At 43.1% G+C, this 25,745-nt stretch overlaps 1 protein-coding gene across 12 annotated transcripts in view; it reads right to left on the reverse strand.

Moving 5' to 3' along the window:
• The window catches only part of LOC108001942 (FERM, ARHGEF and pleckstrin domain-containing protein 1), a 27,818-nt gene continuing 2,073 nt past the window's right edge, over window positions 1-25,745 (reverse strand). For 8 of the 12 annotated variants that reach the window (XM_062082479.1, XM_062082477.1, XM_062082476.1 and 5 more), the window contains 19 exons: window positions 25,286-25,390; window positions 24,994-25,216; window positions 24,796-24,919; window positions 24,630-24,717; window positions 24,382-24,537; window positions 24,141-24,301; window positions 23,950-24,024; window positions 22,029-22,171; window positions 21,298-21,525; window positions 4,088-4,296; window positions 3,916-4,005; window positions 3,457-3,832; window positions 3,231-3,340; window positions 2,723-2,863; window positions 2,495-2,649; window positions 2,043-2,164; window positions 1,805-1,959; window positions 1,471-1,730; window positions 1-1,389 (listed from right to left, as the gene is read on the reverse strand). In XM_062082479.1, the coding sequence (XP_061938463.1) occupies window positions 1,359-1,389; window positions 1,471-1,730; window positions 1,805-1,959; window positions 2,043-2,164; window positions 2,495-2,649; window positions 2,723-2,863; window positions 3,231-3,340; window positions 3,457-3,832; window positions 3,916-4,005; window positions 4,088-4,296; window positions 21,298-21,525; window positions 22,029-22,171; window positions 23,950-24,024; window positions 24,141-24,301; window positions 24,382-24,537; window positions 24,630-24,717; window positions 24,796-24,919; window positions 24,994-25,216; window positions 25,286-25,390 (2,952 nt within the window). In that variant the 3' untranslated portion in view covers window positions 1-1,358. Of the gene's footprint in view, window positions 1,390-1,470; window positions 1,731-1,804; window positions 1,960-2,042; window positions 2,165-2,494; window positions 2,650-2,722; window positions 2,864-3,230; window positions 3,341-3,456; window positions 3,833-3,915; window positions 4,006-4,087; window positions 4,297-5,883; window positions 8,737-13,471; window positions 18,668-18,760; window positions 21,526-22,028; window positions 22,172-23,949; window positions 24,025-24,140; window positions 24,302-24,381; window positions 24,538-24,629; window positions 24,718-24,795; window positions 24,920-24,993; window positions 25,217-25,285; window positions 25,391-25,745 lie in introns of those variants that run through there. The other 4 variants (XM_062082485.1, XM_062082484.1, XM_062082483.1 and 1 more) reach the window with 3 other exon arrangements.

Consider the following 25,745-nt stretch of genomic DNA (forward strand, 5'->3'; position numbering starts at 1 on the left):
TACGTGTTGTAATGTACGTTTATTATGGAATATTATCGATACATGTTACATAACATAATTTATTTCGAATCAACGTTATGAAACATATATAAATCAAAACAATACAATTTTCTTTTTTTAAATAAACGTACAAGTTTGGCAACTTTTTGAACGACGCTTCTCTCCACGAGCATTTCTAAAAGCTATTAAAGATAACCTCCTATCCGAGGCGCAATATCCAGTGCGCGAATACGAATACGATCCTTCAAGTATAAAACTAATTTGTTTTTGATTTATATATATATATATATATATAATATATATGTATAAATTAAATTCTATGTCATAACAAAACAATTATAATTGCAACTAAAAAACAGATAACCATAAGTTACGGACTTTTTTTCGCGCTGATAAATCGCTCGCCAAGATATGTAAATTCACATTATTGCATAGATTCTTTCTTTTTAAATACACATAGAAGATCGTCACGTATAGAGTATATTTTTTATCAAATAGATTTACTTAATCTCCGTGTGATCGATCGTAGAAAAACTTTAAAAAAGTTTACGATAAGTAGTAAAAAGAAAGAATCATGAAATTACGAAATCTTGAATACGATAATGAAAAATAATAATTTCTCTATATCTTCCATTAATTTAATAACAGAAAAAGCTCTTTTACACTAAAAAAAATTATTGTCTTTTTCAAAATGCGAATGGCTAAAATAATTCTACTATAAAATTGGTCCAACACTTATATCTAGTTTTTCATCATTAATATCGAAATTTAATCATCCACATTTAGATTCGTCTATTATCGATATAAATTCCAATCAAATACGATAATATTTGCATTTCAGTTATTCTATCCTTATATTCTCATAGTAACCTAAATACAAAAAAATTGATAAGAATGAATTTATATTGACAAAATTTTTTTTTTTTAGAATATCCAGGTAAAGGCATCGGTATAACATTTCCTCTATATAAGACATCTTACTTTCGTCTTTTTATAGTTTTACAATTTTTTTTACACAGTCTTTACATTTCTTTTTTTCTTTTTTTTTTTTTTTTTTGATATAATTAATTTTGATTTGATTGTCGATTACAATTTTATTCGTATAATAATCGTAATTAATTTGATTTCAGTCCCAAAAATAAGGCCGCAAAGTTTTGATAAATTTATTGCTAACAAATTTCCCTTCTAATCCTGTTGAAATTTCTCGACGTTTAACATTATACCAAATAAAAAACGCTTTGAAAATTCGTAATATATATATATATATAAGATATTCGATTCATATGTTTCGTTACTTGGAATTGTATAGAACACGTATGTTAATATCCTTCTTTTCCATTGAAAAAAACGTGATTTTGCTATGTCGCGCTTCGAATCACTTCGACCCATCTGAAAAACACATTTGTATCTCGTTTATAAAATTTTGGGGGATAAATTTTTAATTTATATTCCCTTCGCAATTATTCTTACCGTCCAAACGTGTAGTCGCTCTCAGCACGGAAGAAATAAACGTGATTTCTGAATTGCAACTTGAAAACAAAATCTTTGTTGATACCATCCTTCTCCGATGGTTTGGTCACCGTGTATCCCAACAATGGCAAACAAGCCAATGGAAAGTCGTCTCGATGAGATTTGTAAAAGAACAAGCAAAAATTGGTAAAGACGACCCAAAGCTTTTGCCAACCATTACTATTCTTGAATTTCCGTAGCAGAAATCCACTAAGTTGATTCTAAAATAAATACTTATTCATTTACCTCGTATTACCTTGGATGCGTCGATAAAAACACTCTCTTTCTTACTTACTTGAAACGCTCGCAATTGATCGCTGTAACTGATACTCGTATTACGATGCCAACACATGTGTACAGTCGTGTTGATTCGTTGAGAGGCTTTAGCACCTCCGCAACTTCCTCGGTCCGCTTCTAATCCAATACCATCGCCCATTTCATCGGCTGAATCTAAAATTTGTTTAAATATCAAAAAAAAATCAGATAATAATTCTATCCTCGATATCATTGAAAAATCTTGATGGAAGACTTACTGCAAGACTTTAAATTCAAATATGGCATCTTTGGATCGGTATCGGCTTGCACGATAGCCATGTTCAAATCTTCCAACCATCTCTCCTTTTCTTCCTCGTTAGTAGCAGCGATTATCAAGGATCTAGATAAATCATCGGACGTTCGTAAGGAATAAAAGTAATAATAAAAAGAAAAAAAAGAAAATAAAAAAAATAAAGAAGCAAAAAATGAGTGTAACGATTATGAACAAAAGAAGCTGTCTTTTTGCGGTCAATGACTAGTTGATAAAAACGTTCACTGACATCGTTACATCGTGTCTGGCGTATTCACATTGGAAGAATGGAGCGGTTAAGTGAAGTCTATACAGTCAATTGACCTCTTAATAATCGTACAGGCCTCGTCCTTTTAACACCTCGTTACATCCAATAATTTACTTGAACGGAGCACAACAGTCCAACAGAGGGATACTCACTGATTTCCTTGGGCGTCGATTATGAACGCAAATTCCGACCCAGTTTTGTTGTCGCTGTCACGAATCTTCATCCCTTTTAACGGCAATTGATCGTGAACGCGAAAACATTGGGTTGGTTGTTGGGTGTGATACGTGTACAACAATATGTCGGAAAACTAGAAAAGATGAAAGAAGAAGAAAAAAGTGGCCGAGAAAGAATTAGCATATTCGTCTTCTTTGCAAACTTACCAGGAAAAACATCCTTTGTTGAAAACCTTTACGACTGTACTTTTGCAAGCAACCTTGCCTGATAAATTTACGACCTTCCTGCACCAAATTGTCGAAACCGCTGATGTCCCTTTGCATTTCGCAAAGCTGAACCAGGTTTTCCTACAATTATAACATGTATTAAAAGAAGCATTTAAAAGATTCAACCCCTTACATAGATTTTAGAGATTTAAACTCTTTGCGCTCGAGTGTCTTACAGATTTAACTTGAAATGATTTTACATTATACAATGATGATACAATATTTTTCTCTCTTTACTAGAAAATCATTAAAGTTATTTTAATTATTTAATTTAATTTATTTCGACAATTTTATTAACAAATTCAAAAACAAGCCCAAAGAACTCAAATTATATTCTCGATGAAAAAAATCTGAGGAATCTATTCACGGATCAATACTGCACTCTTATTAATTTGAGATAACGAAATCGCAAAGGGTTTAAACACGAAATTTCCCCTTCGATACGTACCGCTTGGTTAATTATGCTAAGTCCTTCGAGCAACGTTTCTCCTAATCGATCCCTCGCCGCCAAACAATCTTCGAAATCCGTATGATCTTTCGGATAATGATCTAATAACCCTAGAAAATGGGATCGTTCGTGATGCGCGTCCCCAGACCGTAACGCACGGTAACGTATAAATAGATGAATTATTATTATTATTATTATTTAGGAAGAAAAATTGATTTGAACGTACTATCGATAATACTGTTATAATGCAACAACCGTTGCAACGGTTTCAAGAGGAATGAGGTAAGCGGTAAATAACAATGCTTCTGGGCCTCGAAATCGCGGCACAGCTGATCGAAACGACGTGACGTCCTCGTGTAATATTCCATCTTCTCGAGGACGGGTATCAAATTCTCGAGGTATTGATCGTAAAGGGGCAGCACGTTCAACAACGTGTTGTAAAGGAAATCGCCTATGTTGTGACGCGCGTTGCTCTCCCACCGTTCCAATCTCGCCTCCATCTCTTGAAGACAAGGTCCGTGAACATCCGCCAAAAGCTCCATCAGCGAAACCACCGCCTCGCCCTCCAATTTACCCTCCCGAGATACCTCCTCCCTGAACCTCTGCGAAGAATAATAAATAAACGATGAGGTACGGAGTGAGATAAAGAATAATTCAGCAAGAGTGCAAGAATTGAATAAGTTACCACATTTATCATGTCGAGGTCCTTTTTGTATGTTCGTTCGGTCATAAGTAATTCCTTGGCTATGTAGTACGCCTTATCGGTTGGCCACCTCTGTTCATTAAAAAGAAAATTACAATATAGCACGTTTACGAAAATTACGAATGGATGGAAAATGACGGAATAAAAAGATCACCTTAGTTTTTCGAATTTCGGTGTCCTCGACCTCCCCGTTCCTTATATTTTTCACCGGGCTCAGATCCGGGGTATTCACCATACCGGCGTTGCCCGTTTCCACTACGATGCCGTTCGTCCGTTTCTCGGGGGATTTCTCGTTGGCGAAAACCGAATTATTGTTCTCCTGTTGCCTCTTGCCCGGTGTCCCCTGTTTATCTGTCTCGGTATCTGTAAACGAAGGCAAGTAAGAGAAAGTATCCTTGTAGCAATCGCGTGTTTCGATTCGAACGAAGAAAATTTGATAATAAAAATTGCGGAGGTGAAAAAGAAGGGGGGAAAAAAAATGATAACAAAATGAACGAGGTCGAGGAAAAAAGTTGAGCTCGAATCGCATGCTGATACGGTGCACTGTTATCGGCCTCTTTTGGCTTTAGGCCGAGGTTGTTTTGATTAAACATATACCGATAGAACCCGATAGAATTTCGCAACGACGAAAAAGAAGAAGAAAAAGAAGAAAAAGAAGAAAAAGAGAAAAAAAGAGAGAGAAAGAGAGAAAAATAGAGAAAAAGTTCTCGGATGGAATAAATTGTTCTTTCTTAACGGACCACTACTTGTCTCGAAAGTTACCGCGGTTTTAAACCGTTTAACGTGCATGCATAACGTACGTGGCTCCACTGAAATTCGATACTGTAACGTACTTTGACGACCACGTGTTCACCGAGATCCATAAATATCAAGGCCAAATGGATAATTGTGGTCGTGTTACAAAACCGCAAAAACTTTTTGTACTTGTCCTTGAAGTGGTATACACATACACGAAGTCGTGCAGGGGAATGCGTTTAAAAAAAAGAAAAAAAAAGAGATCTACCATTTTCTTTCTCAAACGAACTCTACGTAGCTAATTTCTACATCTGCACTTGTTGTGCCGCATGTCGCAAATCGATACAATAACTATGATATAAGAAAATTAATGGTAATGTCTGAAAAGCTAATATAAAATAATAATAATAATAATAACAACAACAACAATAATAATAATAATAATACCTTCGTTAAATATCGGAATAAATTTCGAGGAAGAGGGAACGTTCGTTTCATGCAAAATCCTACGATGTGCACACAGTCACGATTATTTTCGACAGCGTGTAATCTCAGGCAAATAAAAAACATCCTAAATTTTTTTTTTTTGATAAAACACTAGAAGAAGCCATTCCATCTTTGCGCCGAATTATAACGAAAATATGTTCGCTATGTTATAAACGAGTAGTAAGATGCGAAACTAATTGGTTAAGTGCATCCACAGACTTCCGTGAACGGAAGAAAGAAAATAGAAGTGCCACTATGAAACGAAGAAATCGTCGAAACAACGAACGGCAAAAAATAGTAATAATAACATATCATTGACATTAAAGATAAAGGCACTGTTTAGGGATTACTCACACATGGTATTGTCATCCGGTCGACCAACGAATCCGGGAGTGCGATAAAAAGATACGGTAATAAAGAACGAAAAAAGGACGACGCGTGGGGAATGGGAAATACCTCTAATAATAATAATAATAATAATAATAATTAATGATTAATAATTAATAAGTAATAATAATAACGTTGAATTTTATATGAAAGGAAAAGGATAGGAGAATCAGAAAGAGAGAAAGAGAGAGAGAGAAAGGAGAGAACGGTAAATCGAAAGAAAAAACCTAATATAGAAAAAAAAAAAAAGGAAAAGATCGTAGAAGAGATTGAACATTGAACATTGAAACGAAAAATGTCGAAAAAACGTAAAAACGGAATCACAGAAGATCTCTGGCTATATGACTTTGTATATAATTTATTATTATTATAATTAATGTATCAATAATTAATGTACAATAGAGATTTCCTACGCTTGAAGTATCGTCTTCCCTTCCCTCGAACGCCGTGATTCCCTCTTTCGATTTTTTTCCTTGTATTCTTTGAATCACAATTGAATTTCGATTATTTATCTTCAAAGGGGAAATCACCGCGTATTGTCGGTATCCTGTATCAGTGTGTTATATCGTGTATGTGTCGTGAATGTGTCAGCGCGTGTTGCACGTGCTGTGTATAAATATATATATATATATATATATGTGTATATATGTATAGATACTTGTATATAAATATATACATATATCATATACATTTATATATAATATATATAATATACATGTATACATATACATATATATATACATATGTATGTATATAGAGAGAGAAAGTTAACAAATATATGTCAATAAACGATCGAAAAAAAGTATAAATTACAAATTGGAAGAGCGCCAACACGACGGACACGCGTTATCATTGTCAAGTTATAATAACGAATAACCCTCGCTTCCCTCCGTCGTCATCTGTTTAAATTCATTTCGATCGTTTCGTTTCAATTTGACCCGCTTCTCGAATTCCATTACAATCGAACACCTTATAAAAATTGGAAGAAAAGAATCAACGACACGTGAGAATGTAGAATCGAAAGCTGCTTCTTCCGAAAAAAAAAAAAATGTATCGAAGATACTACGTTTTTCGTTCTACGTAATCCTTTCAGGGTATAACGCGTATAAAAAGTTTATAAAAGGTCGTTTAATCAAGTTCGTTACGATAACGTTTCGTGGAAGACGAGGATTTCCGTCTATGTAAAAAAAAAAAAAGAAAAAAGAAAGAAAAAAAAATATATCGAAGAAAAATGATTCTAAATACACGATTAAAACTGGATTTATTCGCAAAAATTGTTTGGCACTGATCGAACCATGAAAAACAATCGAAGAACATCTTTAAACGAGTATTGTGATACATACTTCGATCGCAACACCGTAATGCGACGAGGCGAAGATAAAAGAAGGCGAAGATAAGATAAGAGAACGTAAAAGAACGAAACGATTTAAGGTGATTGGTATTTCTCTGTAATCGAGCAAGCGGTAAGGAGAGAATGCTCGGGTCGATGAGGATACGATTCTATATAGTTTCCCATCGCGATACAGAGATCGATCGTTATCGTATCGTATCGTATCTGGAAAATCGACGTGGAAAAAAGAACGAGCGTGTGAACACTGGAAGAAGGATCGAAGAGAGAACTTAGAGAGTCTGAGGTCGGTACAATCATATGGTGTGTCATACATACGTTGCAAGAACGATAGACAAGTACCGCGATAAGTGATACGATGTGTAAGAGTGCGTTCGGTGTGTGAATCGGTTGAATCGTCAGGGGTGGTTTTCTCTTCGGGTAATACGGGTAATACGGTGTGAGATATCGTGGCAGGCGATATAAAGATATATATATATAATCGTTGGTGAATCGTGAAAGGGTTCGCTACGTAATGGTTCACAAGGTTCCTAAGTATAAGTAAAAAATGGTTGACACACGTTCAACGCGAGTGTGCGTATACGGAAAAGTCAAGTACCACACTGCAACTAGAGATGTGAGTTTAAATCATTGCGTCGCGATTCGTTTCGCTTGTGACGCGATTGGAATATCTTCGTAGTTTCGTTTCGAGACGAAGCAAACGTTTCTAGTTAGTAAACACGGTTCGGCTGCGGTTACTCGCGTTCAATGGGATCGGTTTTCTCACAATGTTCGCGACCCGCAAAAGCGCGTCGACGTCTCGTGAAAAATTCACATCTCTGCGCACGATACGGGCGGGTGGGGGACGGAGGGGGGGTAGAACAACGAGGCGAGCTAAAGTGAACTCTACATATATGTACGTATATACGTCAAAGGATGCGATTTACTTTACGAGGAGTTTAAGAGCTGGGGATCGAGAAACGTAACGAAGAAGGCAACTATGCAAATCGGATTTAAAATGTTACGGGAAGAAAAAAAAAAAGAGAGGAAGTTCCAAGCAATATCGTACATGAAAGATTGCAACGAGAATTATAGGAAAAGTTTGGAAGGAATGGAGAAAAAAACGATGAAATTTCTAAATGGTGCTCGGATACGGTATTTTGGAAGAAATCGATCCGACTATTCCTCTACCTTCTAAAGATGCAGTGCAAATGGTATTTGCGGATAGTGAACGAACAAATAACGAATAATAGGTGTGCGAGATCTGTACATCTAAAAAAAGGAGGAGGAGGATGTAAGAGAGAGAACAAAATGGGGCCGAGACGACGGCACGCGCTTGTAATCGCGAGAACAACGATTAACGGATCCCGAACTACTCGTACCGGATGAGAACGGTTAAAGAAAGATGGTCGTTGGCAAAAGTCTATCGATCCATCTATTCGTCTTCTCTCTTTCCTCCACAGGATCGTACGTAGGCTACACGATCACGTAGCAACACGAGAGAATGGTAAACGTGTGAACGTGACGGGGCCTCGTGAATGCGAACGAAGCATCGTGGATGGAAGAGCGAGGAAGGCGTCTTCTCTCCCTTTCGTCCCTTTTCTTTTCTCTCCACGTTCGCTCCGTTTCTCTCTCTTTCCGTTCGCATAGCGTGTTAAGAAGAAGGGGTCCGATTCTCTCAGAGATGTAGCGTGGTACTTCTTTCTTTGTCCCGTCTCAACGTGGGTATGCCGGTATGAATCGATTGGTGAGAGTGCGTGGCGTTGCGTGAACCATTACGTTACGAATCTGCGCCACGCGAAGTGGCACGTGCCAAGCAGGCGAGTTCACATAGCCGTTCGCGTAGTTCCAACGATTGTATTCACCACCTGTCGAAAAGCATACGTAGAGTACATGGAAATTCCGTTCTCTGCGCTAACCGATTCGTCTTTCGTCTTCCCCTTCCCTTCCCTCTATGTGCCGTACGTATGCGCAATGTACGTATTTTCCACGAGGTATCGAATCGCGAACGATTCGAGAATCGACCGACGATGGATAAACGTCGTGTCCGTTTCTCGTTTCGAATCGAACGTAAAGCGAGTGTAAACCGATCGATAAAAGAAATCGTACACGGGAATAATCGCAAGAATAATGATCGTACAAGTTGTCTGGATACACTTTGAGTTTTAATACCTTGTTCCCTAATGCAAGTGTCGCGACTTTTGCGTGCTAACCGTCTTATACGTCTATAATTAAATATAAATTCATATATATATATATATATTATATATATATAATATATATATATTGCATATAAACATATACACGTATTCGTTGGCATACGCGTATATATTTACACATAACATGTACATTATTTATCGTAACGAACAGTGTTCAGTCGTTTGCTAATATCGATATACATAAACCGATTGAAGTTTCAACCTCTCGTCAGATCAAAGTAGTCTCTCTTTTTCCACTTAATCGTGATTCGCTCGTATAACGAAAAGAAAAACGTAAACGAGCGAGCGTGTGCTACCGAACGCATTGGCAACGGATTCGATTTCTTTCTCAAAGAGAAGCGCGAAAGCTGAAGCTTAAAAAGTAAGTAAGTAAGTAAGTAAGATAAATTTGGCAGGCAAATCGCGGTATCGAGTAGGCTCGTCTTCGTATTACTTTCTTCGAAGTCTAGATTTTTCTAGACGGATGGTCGATAGAGACTGGGCTTTTTAGGTTAGAAAACATGAAGCGCAACGATCTCGAGGCGGCATACGACGCATCATACGCGCTGCGAGTAATCGAATAACACGCACGCGTACGAAACAAACTACGAGAAACAGCTTGAAAAGAGAAGAAGGAAGAAAAAATAAGAACGATGGATGGAGGTGAACGAAGAGATGAGAGAATAGGTGATTATTAGGTGACAATGATGCGATGATAAAACAAAGAAACGAAATAGAAATACGAAGGAAAAAAGAAAATAGTGCTCGAAGAGACGCGTGCGTGTGTAATATGATAATATCGATGGCAGGACAGGATTGACGATGCACAAATGCAAGACGAGGACAAGTCAAGTCATTAAACCGACAGAAAGGAACTCGTATACGATAGATCGAGGATACGATCGTACTCTTCTTCTGTTTATAGGATAAGGTTTCGCTTAGAGGAGTCGATCGTCAAAATCTCGCACTTTTCGACTCTCCTCGAAGAAGAGTCTTTTATTTCGTTAAAAAGAGAGAAAAAAAAGGGAAGAAAGGAAAGGAAGCGCGATCCAGAAAGATCGAGGAACTTGAGAAGAAAACGACGATTCCAGGGACGGATATATATATATCCATGAAAGCGTAGACGGATAATTAAACAATGGGCACGAAAAATGATACATTGATGATACATTGTTTGATTTGAAAAATGGATGGACGAAACGAATTGGATAAAATCTCGTTCGATCGTATAGAGTGCCCATCGTTATCGAGATCGGCTTACTGTGCTTCACCGTGTGTGTGTGTGTGTTTTCTCCACCATTTGATAAAGTTGGTGAATACATCGCAGCGGATACAACAACGTCGATTCACGATAGATTCTGCATGCAAACGCAAAGTTGCGCGACTCGTTCCCTGCTACTCTGTCGTCGTCGCTGTCATCGTCGTAGTCATCGTCGTTATCGTCGTCGTCGATGTTTGCTCGCAGCTCGCCGTCAGATCTCGACCGAGTACCGCCGACAAACGCGGTGTTGCGTTCGAAAGGAATTGCGAATCGTGCATAGCTTCGAGGAATCGTAAGCGAAAAGGTAAATTCTCGAGGAAAGGACATATACATCATATGTATGAGCAAATACAACGTGGGGGCGTTCCCAGCGAATTTTACCGATCGCATGCGCAGTGATCGGTAAAAAGAGTTTAACTCGAATTTCGCCTTCGTCTGTCTCTCTCTCTCTCTTTCTCTCTCTCTCTCTAATCGCATATCCTTTTTATTCGCGTATTCACCTTCGCGATACGTAAATAATATTACGTAGTTAATTTGTTCGTATAATCTTCACTGCGTTCTACGATGTAGTAACTAGTAACCTTTTTTTTTTTTTCCTTTTTTTTTTCTTTTCTTTTTTTAATTAAGTGTAGCAATAATAGCGTAACAATGACTAAATGGAGTGGCGATTAATGGTCACGTGGTGGTGGTAAGTTAACGATTATTCAACGTGATTATCAACGTGATCGTCTATACGCTTCCATGATGGACGAGGATTCTCGTCGCCTACCAAACGAGCCACCCCTACTCGCCCGGAAGGAATCAGGCGTGATCTCGACTTATAATCGCGTCACGATTATATATATATACATTCTCCTCCCCTTTCGCGCGCACTTTTTTTTTTTAATTCGCGACGAATCACAGAACGCCGGTGATCGATCGATCGATCTGAAACGCAAGCTAAAAATCGGGCTAATCCACTATTACAACTGCCACGCTTTCCCTCGAATGTATATTTCCCAATATTGCACGCCCCGAAAATGTCAAACGGATATTTTGCACGACCGATAAAGAAACGATTTTCGTTTTTTCTCGCGTCAATCTCGATCTCGACGTATGTACGTACGTGCACGGATAAAACGAATCAGTTTTCGAAACGAGAAAAACGTTAAGCGTAGAAAAATCGGAGGGACGAATCAGACTACGTTATACGTCGATATGTTACGCGTGGCAGTCACGTAGATTGGAACATCGTATCGACACTGCTCGTCGATGCAAGTTAAACTCGCGACAAATCCGTCACCGTCCAATTTTTTTCGATTCTTATTCCCCTTAGTAGAAAAATCACAGGGCACTAGCCTTGCTCCCGCCAACAACTTATTATTCGTCCCTTAATAAATTATTGCTTTTTCTCGATCGATTTGGCCTCTTTCGAGGATAACCAATATCTATAATTTGAAAGAGAAGAAAAACGATTAAAAGAAAGGAAAAGATTCGTATCTCGTTTTTATCAAGCGCAAATTCTCGTTAGGATAAAATATTATACCGCGTAAAGATATTTTTACGTATCGATGCCTTTACGCTCGACGTAACGTTACGCGTTAATACGGCGTTAACGGGATATTTATTCACTCCCGAGTTTCTTTCCATTATATCAATATCGATCGTCGTACAAATTTAGACCTCGACCGATCCAACCCTTCATGCGCTGTTAATATCAAGTTTCCCTTATCAACGCCAGAAAAACGATTGATATACTGTACACATTTTATTCTCGATATGATTTTAACCTTAATCGCGTATGGAACAAAGAAAATGAATATACAAACTATTCTATTCCATCTCCGACCTCTCATTTCTTCGTCAAGAAAATGCACCCACGAAAACATTTTTCCTCCGTTCTCGAGTCTCCGTTCTCAATCGAACTATACGACACTTTCATTCGGTGCAATATTATAATTGACACAAAAGGGAAATTCCGACCTTGGAACGAACGATCTTGATCTCTTCCATCACCTTGAAAAGCGGTTACCTTGCATCCGTTCGAGTAAATTTATTCGAGCGACATAACCTTTCGATCGTTTCTAAAGAAATTCGTAGCACCGTGGAAGAAAGTTATCGAGGGCAGGGGGGGGGCGAAATGCAGTCGGTAAAAAAGGGACAAACGTTTCCGATCGATTCGACCTTTCGACGACGAAAAACGACGATTTTCGTTTTAGAAACGCGTTTTATTCCGTTTGGAACCACTCTTACCGTGAATCCGCAATTCCACGCGATGAAAGTGCGCGATAAACAGTTTAGTAATAAGTATCTATATGTTGAGCAACTTGTCTTCCGTCCTAAAACGAGACACAAATAAAAAATTACGATCGAGTCATTACCGACCGTCGATTATCGAAGATTTAATCCTCCAAACTAAAAATTCCTTTCCCTCCTTCAATCAACGATGCAACCTTCTCCAACAATGATTGTCGTCCTAAATCTATCGCGGTATCCATGGCATATGCGTTCGCGGGGCGACAACGAGACGACAACGATAAATTAAATTTTAACGTATTTCATACGTAAAATTCTCGTCACCTACGTCACATATAACTTTCGTATTCTCTTAGATATAATTATTAATCATTATAGTAGGAGTAGCTTCGTTCCCCCCGAATCGTCCCGTACGTAAGATGATGAATTAAAGATTCGTTTACGGGTTCGTATACGTATATCAAATTAATCAAATCGAATCTCTAAAACACACGTAACAAACCTACTAAATAATTATCCTTATACGAGATCGATATATTCCCGACGATTGTATCGTCGAATGGAAAAAAAAAAAAAAAAAGAAAAAAGTTAATAGATTTCGAACTGTTAACAGTCCCGTCAACGTTGCTGTCGTCGATTTCCCTTCGCCTCCGAATACTCGTCGTCGTCGTCGCCGTCGTTCTCGTCGTCTTCGTCGTCCTCGTCGTCCTCAACGTCCTCATCCTCGTCCTCGATGTCCTCCTCGTCGTCAACGTCGGATCTCGACCGTTCAACGGCCAACAACGGTGGCGGAATGGTAGCCACGTCGAAACTCGAGTCGGTGCTCGAAACAATCTGACCGTCTTTCCCCTCGACATCGACCGCCACTCGGTGGCGCCTTTTCAAATTTTCCCGCCTTCTTCGACGTACCGCCATCTGACCGTGAACAGGCGTGTGCACGGGGCTATCCATGCTGGACGATGTGTCCCCTTCGCTCTGCGGACTTCTGCTCGACGAGTAGGACATGGTTTTCGTACGAATCTGGGTTCTAATCTGCATAGGCGGACTCGAAGTGGTCGACTCGCCGCTCAAACTCGTCGTCGAGTAATAAGGCGTCGATTTCGCTCTGATAGGAACGAGAACGGGTCGTTCGGTCGATCTCGTCTCGTGATACCTGCCTACCTCCATCGGTTCGGAGAAACCTCGCTCGAACTTGGCCAAATTCGACGACCTACCACCGCCCCTCTTCTTCCTCTCAACGATCGTCTCCTCCCTCTCCTCCTCGAACGACCAATCGTCGTCGACCTGCCGAGGGCCCAACGTGCCCAGATCCGCATACTTCTCGTGCATATCCTCCGAGCTACCACCTCCACGTCCTACCTCCATTCGAATCTGATCACCGCTCGAGTACTTCATAGCCGGCACGTTGTCGTACAACCGATCCACTTCCCCCTCCCCCGTCTCCCGCCCCCTCCTTCTCCTCCTCGAGCCGAGCGAACTCTCCAACGGTTGCTCGTCCAACTCCTCCTCCTCCTCGAGAATGGGTAGCGGCGCGTCGCACCCGTCGTCCGACGAAATCAATCGAAACTCGTCGTCGATCGCCTCCTCGTCGAACTCGTTCCGCGTCAGGGTTATCCGGGGCGGTGACGAGACGCCTCTCCGAGACACCATCGATTGACCCTCGATCGATCTCCTCACCTTGGACCGTTCCTCGACAACGTCCAACGACGTCGAGGCGTGACGATGATCCGGCGGCGAGGTAATCGGGGGCGAGGAGGGGGGCGGTGGCAAAGGCGGCGAAGAGGGCGCTGCGAGAGGCGAGCCCTCGCTCGTCTTGCACTTGGAATTCGGCCTCATACTCGTCACGCTCTTGTCGCTCGTGGTCGTGTCGCTTTGACTCTTCTCGACCAGGGAGTAAGAAGAGTGTTGCTGAGGTATCACGGTCGTGCTGCCCGACCAATCCGAGATCGATGCGCCGAGCTCGGCCAACGAGTTGTCATCCGATTTCGTGCCCGAATATTGACAGAACTGGCGCACCGTGTTGTTCGAACTCGACCATTCGGACATGGAGAGACCCATAGAAGTGTCCTCGCTGTGCGAGGAACCCGTCACGTGAGAATTCGACTTCGGTTTTATCGCTATCTTCACGGTACCGTCCACAGTGGTAGCGGAGGTTGAGCTCTGACCGTCCTCGAGGAACGTTGAGTGAAGATCGTCGTGCAACGTTCGATTCTCGTCGCTCGAATCGCTGCCCGCTTCCATTCGATCCGGCGTCTCCGTGCTGTCCGTCACCGTCACCTTCACCGCCTCCTCGGGCTTGATCTCCGAGTAACACGTCTCCACGTGGCTCACCATGGAGGATGGAGGCGGCTCGAACACGGGCGAGCTGGGAGGAGTCGGCCAATCCTCCGAACTTTGCTCCTGCAACTTCGATCTCACCGTTCGACATTTCGCCTCCTCCTCCTCCTCCTCCTCCTCTTCCTCCTGCTCGTATTGCTGTTGTCGTTGTTGCTGCTGTTGTTGCTCGCCCATCGCCACGTCTATCGGGATATCGGGCAACTCGGAGGAGGTGCGTCGATCCTCGGATATAGAAGGGAGAGGCGTGCCTGATGGGGGATCGGAGGAAAGAGAGAGTTGATGATCGCTCGATATCAACGACTCGTCGTCCAAACTCGGTGATCTCGAGCTAGGCTTGAACGAGTCCTCCAAATCGCTCTTGTCCTGTTCCGAGGTGGTGGATCTCTCGGATATCCTGGAGAGGGTACGCGTGAGAGCGAAAGTGCCGCAACTGGTCAAGATATCGGGCCCGATAGGATAAATGAACGTGCCGGGGAAGTCGGCCAGATCCTCCTGAAAACTGTCCTCGTTTTGCCCGTTGCTGTCCTCCGATTGGGATTGAACGGCGTTGTTCTCGTCCTGGCCAGGAGGCGGCCAACCCTCTTCGGCACTCGAGCTGCCGGAACTTTCGGCGGGAAATGATTTCCAGGTGGAGGCTGTGAACTCGGGCTGTCTGAGGGAACCGTTGCTACCCTCGTCCTCGATCGTTTCTTCTCGACGACCAACTATCGGCTGGATCTGCCCGATCCCGAGCGGCCGGGCGATGGAACAGGAGCTGGATTCCGGATCCTCGCGGTCAGGCGTCCAGGTGACCGTCTCCTCGCTCCTCGAACGTTCGCTGCTCAACCTGAGCTTCTTCTCCACGGACAAACGATTCGAGCTCGAGGTTACGAGCTCGTCCGTCGATAGTTTGGCTGTCGCCTCTTCGACTATCACCGCCTCTTCCTCTTCCTCCTCCTCCTCCTCCTCCTCGTCTTTGGGCAGTTCCTCGGCTATCAATTCGCCTCCATCTTCGTCCTCTCGTCTCATCTCCAAGTATTCGGGGGTCAGCTCAACCTCGACCAACGTTTTCTCGTCCATCTTGTCGACGCCGTAATCAGGGGAGCTCAACTCGCTGTCGATACCCCTCATGTGGACCTGGGTGTCCAAAGCGTCGAGCGTGTCCTCGCTCGTGTCCACCGAATCCAGCGGCTTGTTCTCCTCCCCCTCCGGTTCTTTCCCCTCTCCTTCGCTTCGAACCTCCTCTTCCTCCTCTTCCTCCTCTTCCTCCTCCTGCTCTTCGTCCGAACACTCCTCGATCGAGATCTGAATCGGCGACTTGACCATGTCCTGGCCATCGTCCAAATCGATCGATTTGGGGAACGTTATCGTTTCCATGGTAGCTGCGGTCACCGTCACGTCGGGAAGATCTACCTCGATAACCTCGCCTCTCGTCCTTCTTTCCTCCCTCGTTTCCTCGTCGCTGCTCGATCTTCGAGGAATCGAAGAATCGACGGTCCTCGAGACGGTCAACAGATCTATCTTCTCCCCCATCCTGGCCACCACCTCCTGCTCCCCCGACTCCACGGAACTCTGATCGATGAATCTGGTTCTCTCGTCCACCTTGACCGACTCGAGCATCGTGTCCTTTCCCCCGTTCGCCTCCAACCGGACCGCGTCCCTCTCGTAGGGGATCAAATCGGCGCTCGCCACGATCTCGTTGCACTCGGTGAGCGGTGACTCGAGGTACTGGGCCGAGGTCTCGGTAACCGAGAGAGAATCCGTGAATATCTCGGGCACCGTGGTGTGATCCGTGGTTGTCGTCGTCGTGCTATGATTCGGGGACACCTCGACCTGTATAGATTGCGCCACTTGCGCTTTCGAGGGCGCTGTTGCCGCGTGCCTCGCCGCCTCCTCCGACTTCCCCCCCTCCTCGGCCGCCTCCTCCACGGTGTCGTCCTTGCTCGAGAACGCGTTCACAGGTGGCAGCTTGTGCACAGCGATCACGGGCGCGTCCAACGATTTCGCCCGCCTCTGGGAGGTGGGCGACTGTGTCGCTCCCTGCCTCTGAAGCGCCCCTATCCCGCTCCCCTCCGAAAGACCCAAACGCGCGCGTGCAAAGAGGACAGGAGTCTGACCCGACTTCCTCTCCCGATCTCCTCCTCCTCCTATCTCCGTCTCCTGTTTCTGACTTCGTTGCGCTTTCCACGTGACCGTCTCCTTCGACGTTGGTGATTTAATTTCCACGGTGGTGGGGGCTTTCGCGCCTCCTCTTCCAACGATCGTTCTCTTGGGCGATATTCTCTCGGCCGAGTCTTTCCTCTCGGCGCCCCCGCTCAAGCTCTTCGATATCCCCAAAGATTTCGGCCTCGATCTTTCCGATTTCATCGTGGAGGTGGCGCCAATTTTTATGAGATCGTCGTCGACAGAGGCCGATTTCGCTCGGGTACCCCCACTTTTGCCGCCCCCTTGCTCCTCCCTCTCGGGTAATCGGGTGATCGACTTGGATCTGCCTTTCTGAACGATGCTCACCTCGGGCGCAACGTCGGTCGAGTCTATTATGATGATCTCCTGAGGCATCTCGCCCAATTTCAACTTGGATTTGTCGATCTTGGAGGAGCTCGGGGTCGACGCGCGGGACTCCTTCGAGGCGGTTTTCTTGAGAGGAGGTTTGTCGGCCTCGAGCGACTTGGACTGTTTCTTGAAATCCTTCTTCGGCTCCTGTTTCGCCGCCCTCTTCGCCCGTTTCGGGGACACGTCCGGCACGAAGTGTTTGTTCTCCACCTCGGGGGAGAGAAGAGTGTCTATGGGCGCCTTCTCCTCGGCCAATGACAACGATTTCGAGCGCAGGGGCTCGCCATGCGGACGCGACACGAACGGAACGAATTCAGGAACTTTCAGACTGTCCAATTCCAGAGCGGGCTTGATGACGGGCACCTCGTCCAGCGGGAGATCGGCTACCGGCTCCACGAAATCGTCGTAACCCGTGTCTATGATCTTCGGCCTAGCGATCCTCGCCTCGAACAACCTCGACTCTATCTTCTCCAATATACGTTTCGTTTTCTCGGGTATGCTAGGCTTCTCCAAAACCTTAGGTTTCTCCTCTTCCTTCTTCTCCACCCTCTCCTCCTCCCCCTTCTCCTCTTCCTCCGGCCTCGGTGGAATCTCCGGCAACGGTATCTTCTCTATACTGTCCTGCTTCTCCAAACTGTCGTCCGGCGTCCTCAAACTGTCTTCCTTCCTCGCCTCGGACACGTTCTCGGACCTCGACTTCCTCTCCAGCTTCATCCTCATCTCCATCCCGACCACCTCGGCGAAGTTCAACAAAGGTTTGCTCGTCTTCGAGTCGAGGGACGATCTCTGACCGATCGTTATTCCCTTCTCGGTCGGTGATCTTTTCTTCTGCATCGTGAGTATGGTCACGCTCGGATCGGTGGGGGACGCCTTCGCCGACGACGGCGAGGAGACGATCGTCACGCTCGCCTCGATCGGCGACAATTTCGACGATCCTTTCCTCTCCACGGTAGAAGACGACTTCGAAACGGAGATCGTTTTCTCGGGCGACGAGACTTTCGACGGTGGACTCTTGCTCGAGTGCTCGGTAGGCGATAATTTTGAGACGGGGCTCAGGATGCTTTTCGGTTTATCGGACGAGGGGCTGGAGAGTATGGATTTCGGTCGAGTGGGCGAGAGTTTGGCGGGTTTGTCTATCGAGGAGAGTTTCGACAGGTCGAAACAGGAGATATCGGTGATCATCTTGAGCGGTAACCTGGGAAGATCTCGAACGCTCGTAGTAGTCGTAGTTGTCGTAGTGGTAGTAGTAGTAGTAGTAGTACTACCAGTGGTGGTGGTGGTACTAGTAATGGTGGTAGGGGTGGTCGTTGCGGTCGTCGAGCCGCCAGTTTTTCCGCTGTCAGACTCGGATTTTTCGTCGGATGCGGTGCCGTTCATCACGTGTCGCTTGTGCAACGTGTAAGGTATCTCGACGTTGGTCCTCTGCATGGCCGCAGTGTCCGAGAACGGGTCCTCGTCCCCCGAGTCGGCCGGCGTCAAGTCGATCGACTTTTGATGCATCAGTATGTGACGTTTGCTGTTCGAGCCCAACCTCTGTCGGGCAGGATTTGGATCGCTCTTGGTACGCTCGACGGGGGTATGGCTCGGCATAGAGTCCTCGAAGCCCAACACAATCCCGCCCACGATCTTGGGATCGTACTCGGTGAACAGAGAGGTCTTCGACTTGAGATTCTCCATCTCTATCGGGACGCCGATCACGGTGTCGGTCCTCGACTCCATGGAGAGCCGTTGAGCTTGACGCTCCCTCTCCCTCTTCTCCTCCTCCTTCCGCGCCCTCTCCAAACTCCTCCAATCGTCCCTCTCGCGAGGCTTCTCCATCGACTTTGCCGCCGTTTTCCTCCACGAATCCTTGCTCTCGATCCTCTCCACGCTGCTTCTCCGCCAATCGTGCGGCTCGTGGTCCAAGCTCCTCCTCGAATCCGAGTACTTTCGTTCCCCGTGCCTTCGCTCCCCCTTCCTCTCGTGCACACCACCTTTGTCCTTCGAGATATTGTTGTTGTTATTGTTGTTGTTGGCGTTGGTATTGTTGTTGTTATTGTTATTGTTGTTGTATCTCTCCAACGATTTCAAACGTTCGATCGTGACGGGATCGAAATCGAAGGTCGGCCTCTCCCTCGAGTCCAACCTTTCCACGCTCTTCCCCCTGTACTGCTGCTCCCTTCCGAAACGTTCGAGCGGACTTTTGTTCCCGCCGAACGAATCGAACCTCTCCAACGTGTGCCTCTGGCTGTGATCGAACGCGGCGTTGCCGCTTCGCCAAGGGCTCCTCCTCCTCTCCTTCGAATCCAATCGTTCCACGCTTCTCTCTCGACGCTCCGACGTCGCGTGCCTGTGATCTCTCGCTTTGTCCTTGGAAATTTTGTTCAAATACTCGGTGCTGCCACGCAAACCCTGTATGTCCAAACGTTCCACGCTCCTCCCACGGGACTCGTACGAGTCGGCATGGCGGGGGAAGAACGATCTCTCCGTCCTCGAATCGAGACGCTCGTAGCTTCTCTCCCGCGCGTCCAATCTCTCGATGCTTCTACGCAACTCTCTCCCCTCCCGGCGAGGATGCGGGGAGGAGGATTCGAATTTTCTCCTCGATTCCCCCCCTCTCTCCGCCGACTTTCTACGATCGTGCTCCCTGGAAGAATCGACGCGTGTCTTCGAACGATTCTCCTTGTCCTGCAACGTCGCTTTCCGTTCCTTGTTACCGTTATGAACGCCACGGCCTAAACTACCCGTTTCCACGTATACGCGCGACACCAATACGTGATCCTCCAAACTAGCTACACTACGCGCTCGAACCGTTCTACCTCTTTGTTGTTGATCGAGTATCGTCCTATTGGTCGTATCCACGGGGCTGAGATCGTCGTCTATGCGAGATTTCGGCCGCATGATACCCTCGTCCCGTAAAATCTCCGAGTCTACGTGGGTGATCTTGTACTTGGGTTTCAAGCTTTTCAACTCGTTCAATACGGACATTTTTTGCTTTTGCACCTGCAACACGACCGGATCCTTCCTACCCGAATCCTGATGCGGAAGAGCGAGTTTATTCTGTTGTTGTTGTTGTTGTTGTTGGAATTGTTCTATCGAGTTGGCGTGTCGAGTCTCGAATTTTCTCTCGATCTGAGTGCTCGACCGTTGTATGCGCGACTCGACGGTTACGTAATCGGTGTCCGATTTCGTGTACCGATCGGTCGATCTCGTTCTAGCGTCTTTCTTAAGGTCGGCGAGCACCGATTTGAATTGTTGCCTCTCCGTCGATCTGATCGAACGGTGTTTGACGAAGGAATCGGTCTCCGAATCCATTTGGAACATTTCGTGCTCGATCCCCTCGTCGCTCCTCTCCGACATCGCCTCCTCCCCCTCCTCCTCCTCGTCACGGGGGCTCGAGTACGATTCCGGATATTCAAATTCGTGCTCGCGTTCCAAAAGTTCGTAAGAGTCGTGAGATAGATCGTCGTGGGATAGGTCCCCAGCCGGCCCCGATTCCTCGTGGCCTGACTCGGTCGATAAAGAGGATGTCCCCGGATAAGAGCTACTGTACACGCGATCCGGTACCACCGCCGAATCGTGATCGAGGGATGGCAATTTAGAGCTGGCAGCGCTGTACGATCGATTGCTCTCGTCGTATCGCGTCACGGGATTATCAAGCTCGCCCTGGGACGGTAGACGGAAAGGTAGGTCGGAAACGGGATGATGATCGCCAGTAGGAGGTCCCCTTTCCTCGTCCTTGGCCACCGAGGATCGCGCTTTCCCCGAATCCTCGAAGCTAGACGCGTACAATTCGCGGCAACTGGCCGAACGCTGCCACGGGTGTCTAGGCATAGGTCGCGGTGGGGGAAATTCGGGAGGACTGCTGTTAGAGGGGCTGATACGACCTGCTGATGAAATCCGCTGCTGGCTGCTGGCAACAAGCATCTGTCGCTGTGCTGGGACCTGGCTGGGCGTGGCCGGGGAATGGACGTCGATGGAGGTAAGCGTCCGAAACGATGTAGCTGTGTCTTCGCGACGGTGAATCGTCCCTCCCATCGAGACACTCGTCACAGTCGTCGGAGAATCCAGTGTCATCGAGCCGCATGATAGAGACAGAGCTGGGGTTTCCAGGGCTGAAATCGTATTATCTTTACGTTTTTTTATCTCTTTCACTCTCCTCCTTTTTCGTTTTATTCATCGCTCTCGAAAGATCCTTTACTTTATACTCTATACCTTCGCAATTCTCTTCCTTTTTCTTCTTTTTTTCTCGAGACGAGACAACAACAAGCCGTTTCGATAAATTCATTTTCAAAAAGCGTTCTATATTTGCAATACGCTAACTCTACTACTCTCTACTCTTACGATACTTTATGTGTATTATATATATATATACATATATATATACATACACATAAGAGAAAAATAAATAAAATAAAAAAAATGCTAGGAAACGAACGAAAAAATGAAAGGGAGAAATGAGTATAAATGGGAAAGAGAGAGAGAACGAAAGAAGGTAGAGAGAGAAAAATTGGAGGAGAGAGAGAAAGAGAGAGAGAAAGGAAGAAAAGATGAAGGGAGAAAAGAAAAGAAAAAGAAAGCGTTTCTCGTGGAGGTTGGTGTCGGTCATGGTACATACCAGGATCGCCGAGGGGCAGGAGGGGGTGGGCAGAGATGCTGGAGCTGCCCATAAGGGAGCTGCTTGGAGTGGCCCCACGATAGCCTCCCCCCTCCAAGCCCTGCAATGCCCTACCACCGCTAGTCTGCCGGAACGAATTGGACCTGCGAGCAAGAGAGAGTCAAGTTCAGCATCAGACTTAGGCTACCAAATTGCCAAGCCTGTTCAGAACTAACCAACTAATGTTTTTTCGCATGTTTTTCTGTCTTCTTATTATTATTATCTTTCATAACATAATATCTTTCTTTCTTGTTAACTTTCACTCGATTAACTCGGTCGCAACTTTATTTTCTTCTTTTTTCTCTTCACTCATTCTTTCTCTCTCTCTATTTATCTATCCATCCATCTATTTATCTATCTATCTATCTATCTATCTATATATCTATCTATCTATGTCCCTTTTAATATCTCCTTTAAATATTCCTTTGCTATTCTTAATGTGTGTCACTTATCGCGTTCGCGATCACAAGTTATGCTTTCGAAACGATACGAAAAAATCGTACAAAATCTTATAGAATAAATAAAATATCATCGGATAGCCTTACGCTATGTACTCCCTAAAGATTTTTTTCTTATCGAATAATCGATTTTACAAAATACTTGTAAAAAGAAATTGTATTTTATAACAAACGCCAAGATTCTTTGGATAATTTATGATAACGTTTGACGCGAATAATTGATTGATTTTAAAAATTTAAAGTCATCTTAACCATCTTTAATGGTGGCATCTCCAATTGAAATTGAAATTGAACAGATATCTATAAATTATTTTTTACAAGAATTGCGTTTAAAATTAAATCTTTCAAGGTTATTTCAAAATCGCAAAATACATATTATTTTAACAGATTCATGACCTTTTCTCGAGATCAGCTACGATAAGATAAAAAATAACATAAGAAATAACACGAGAGAAAAAAGTTGAAAAAAAAAGTCGAGATAATTATTGAACTCTTTCTTGAAATTATCGTTACGACCGTTACCGCTCAACCAATCGGATACGTACGATACGTATTTCACGCGCTAACTATATATATTATCTAATTTTTGATAATCGAAATAACTCGTTAAAATAACAACGCATAAATGATTTGCGCACGAATGCTCGTTATTTTCGCATGCTCGATTTTTTGCATACATCGAAATATTTGATAAGAATGTGCATACATAAATGGCGACGCGTATTTATCGATGAGTACACGATGCTTTTCGCTCTAATACGATATTGTTTGGTAAACTGAACATATATATTGCGTGATAAAGAATCGTGTACACCTATTATATTATATAATTGTATGTACAAGGATAAAATTATTATAAAGAAAGATAATCTCTATGCTCTATATCGTAGAATAGTCTACTTGGATAAATATTTGATTGATAAAAAAGATTCAATTGGGACAGAGTGAAATATGGTAACTTTTGCAGTGTACGTATCATTAGGTGTTACGTTACAACGACGAGAATTAGTGACCACACTATCAAAGAGAGGGTACATTGATCATTCGGGTTATCGTGCCTGATGGTGAGCCTGACTCCCCGCCACCCCTGTCCGAGCAGGCAACACTGACACACGGAAGTACAAAATGAGCAGAGTTAAATACTTCTTTCTACTTATTAAAATTGACATAAACAACGATAGACGTGATAAATACCAATTAATGTCCCGGCAAAAGCAAGACCGTGCCACCTCCCGTCTTAACCACGCAAGATCAGTGCGTTTATTAATTAAAATATAATAACGTATCTCAATGGTATAAAACCAGCGTTAAGGGAGGAACAGTACATAACTATACGCATGCACTATCTACACATTACTAGTTTGATATCATTAATAAGTTTGTTCAATCGTAAAACGACATTTTACATCGATGATCGAACTTACCTTTGAAACGTTTGCCTCTTCACGTAATTATCCCGTACAAATTCCACGATTTGTTTCTGAGTTTTTCCGCTATACCTAATAATCAGGAAATAATATCGAGAAATTGCGTTAAATTAATATTAATAACATTGTGTTTATTAGCAACAAAAAAAAAAAAAAAAAAACATTTTTTACACCGTAAATTCACATACCTGAATGATGAACCACGGCTGAGGACACGCGTTTTTTGTCGTACCACTCGTTTCACCACTGAACAACGGAAAAATCCATGATTTTCTACACATTTTTTCCAAAAATTTTTACACTCGTTGCGTCCTTCGAAAAAAAATTCCACGGTATCTTTATAATAACCCTACAATCATCACGATTCTTTCAATTTTCGAATCCGATTCTTTCTAATTTCAACGGTATTTAAATACAATATCTACTTACGTAACCCTCTGAATGAAGTTTAATTAAAAATCGTTTTCTTTTAAAACTGATTTTTCTGATCTTAGCCCAACTGAATGTATTTATCTTGGTGAAATTTTGAAAAACTACTATTCCCATATGTGCCACTGCCAAATTGAGCGATGCACCCTCGTGATCCTTTGATAACAAATGAAATACAATGATTCTATATCTATCCATTTATTAAAAAAAAAAAAAAAACAATAAACAATAAGTTACATTTTACTTACTTTAGCCGGATGCATTTTCATTCCGTACAATTCACATCGACGTGCTGTTTCTAGCAGATTAAGATCCGCTTCTGCTGGTGATTGACCTCTGTTTACAAAACGACTATATTTTCAATCTATTCGATCCAAATTATGTATTTAAGGAATAATAAAAAGAAAATCTTACGCGTGTTTTTTATGATTTTCCATAATACGACGTTCTAATTCTTGATCTTGATGAGGCACAAATTTGTAAGTTGATAAATATGTATGATCTGGATAATCTTCTATCACATAATCCCCGCATTCAGCTAAAATAATTAATCATTTGTCCTAATACTATTCCACTTTTTATTTTTACCATAGTCAATGAATTGTTATTTACCCTGGACGATATAACTCGCCATCAAAGCTGCTGTATTATCGTTGCATTGTAACAAAGCTTGAGCTAAATCCCTTTTAATTTGAAGACAAAATAAATATCTTGTAAATTCTTCTTCTAATTGCGCTGGATCAGGTGTATAAAATTTAACGCAAAATCTTAATAACGGATCTATCAAAGATAATCCAACTTGTCTACAAACTGGCTTCTCTAAATCTAACCAATACTGTAATTAAAATATCATTGGTAAGTATAAACCATAAACCATTTATTAATATGTTTTTTAACTTCTTACTTTTGTCCCATTAAGTTCTTGATATTCCAAACCAAAATAATCAGCTTCCAAAAGATGTAACTGCTTACAAACTTGATCGAATAATACTCTTCCTAAAGCTTTTGCCTAAAATTTAAATAAATAAATTAAATAAATTTAGAATAGTGAAATCTTTTTCTCTTTGTTGTAAAAAGTGTTCAATTTATCTTGTATTATTTCTAAAATGATTGTTTTAAATACTTTATTAAACATTTTATAAAATCAATATATCAATACTTTTTTCAATACATCATATTACAGTATAACCTCCAATTATATGCTCCAATTATTCATTTAGAAGTCTTATACATATATGCGTAAACAGTATAAAGTGAATAATTTTTTATTGTAAAAAAAGTAGATTTATAAGCAATAAGATTTTTTTTCTATTCTTAAAAATTGTAATATACATTTTATGATATTTTAATAAAAAAGAAAGAAA

Source organism: Apis cerana, linkage group LG11, assembly GCF_029169275.1.
Source record: "Apis cerana isolate GH-2021 linkage group LG11, AcerK_1.0, whole genome shotgun sequence".
Lineage (NCBI taxonomy): Eukaryota > Metazoa > Arthropoda > Insecta > Hymenoptera > Apidae > Apis > Apis cerana.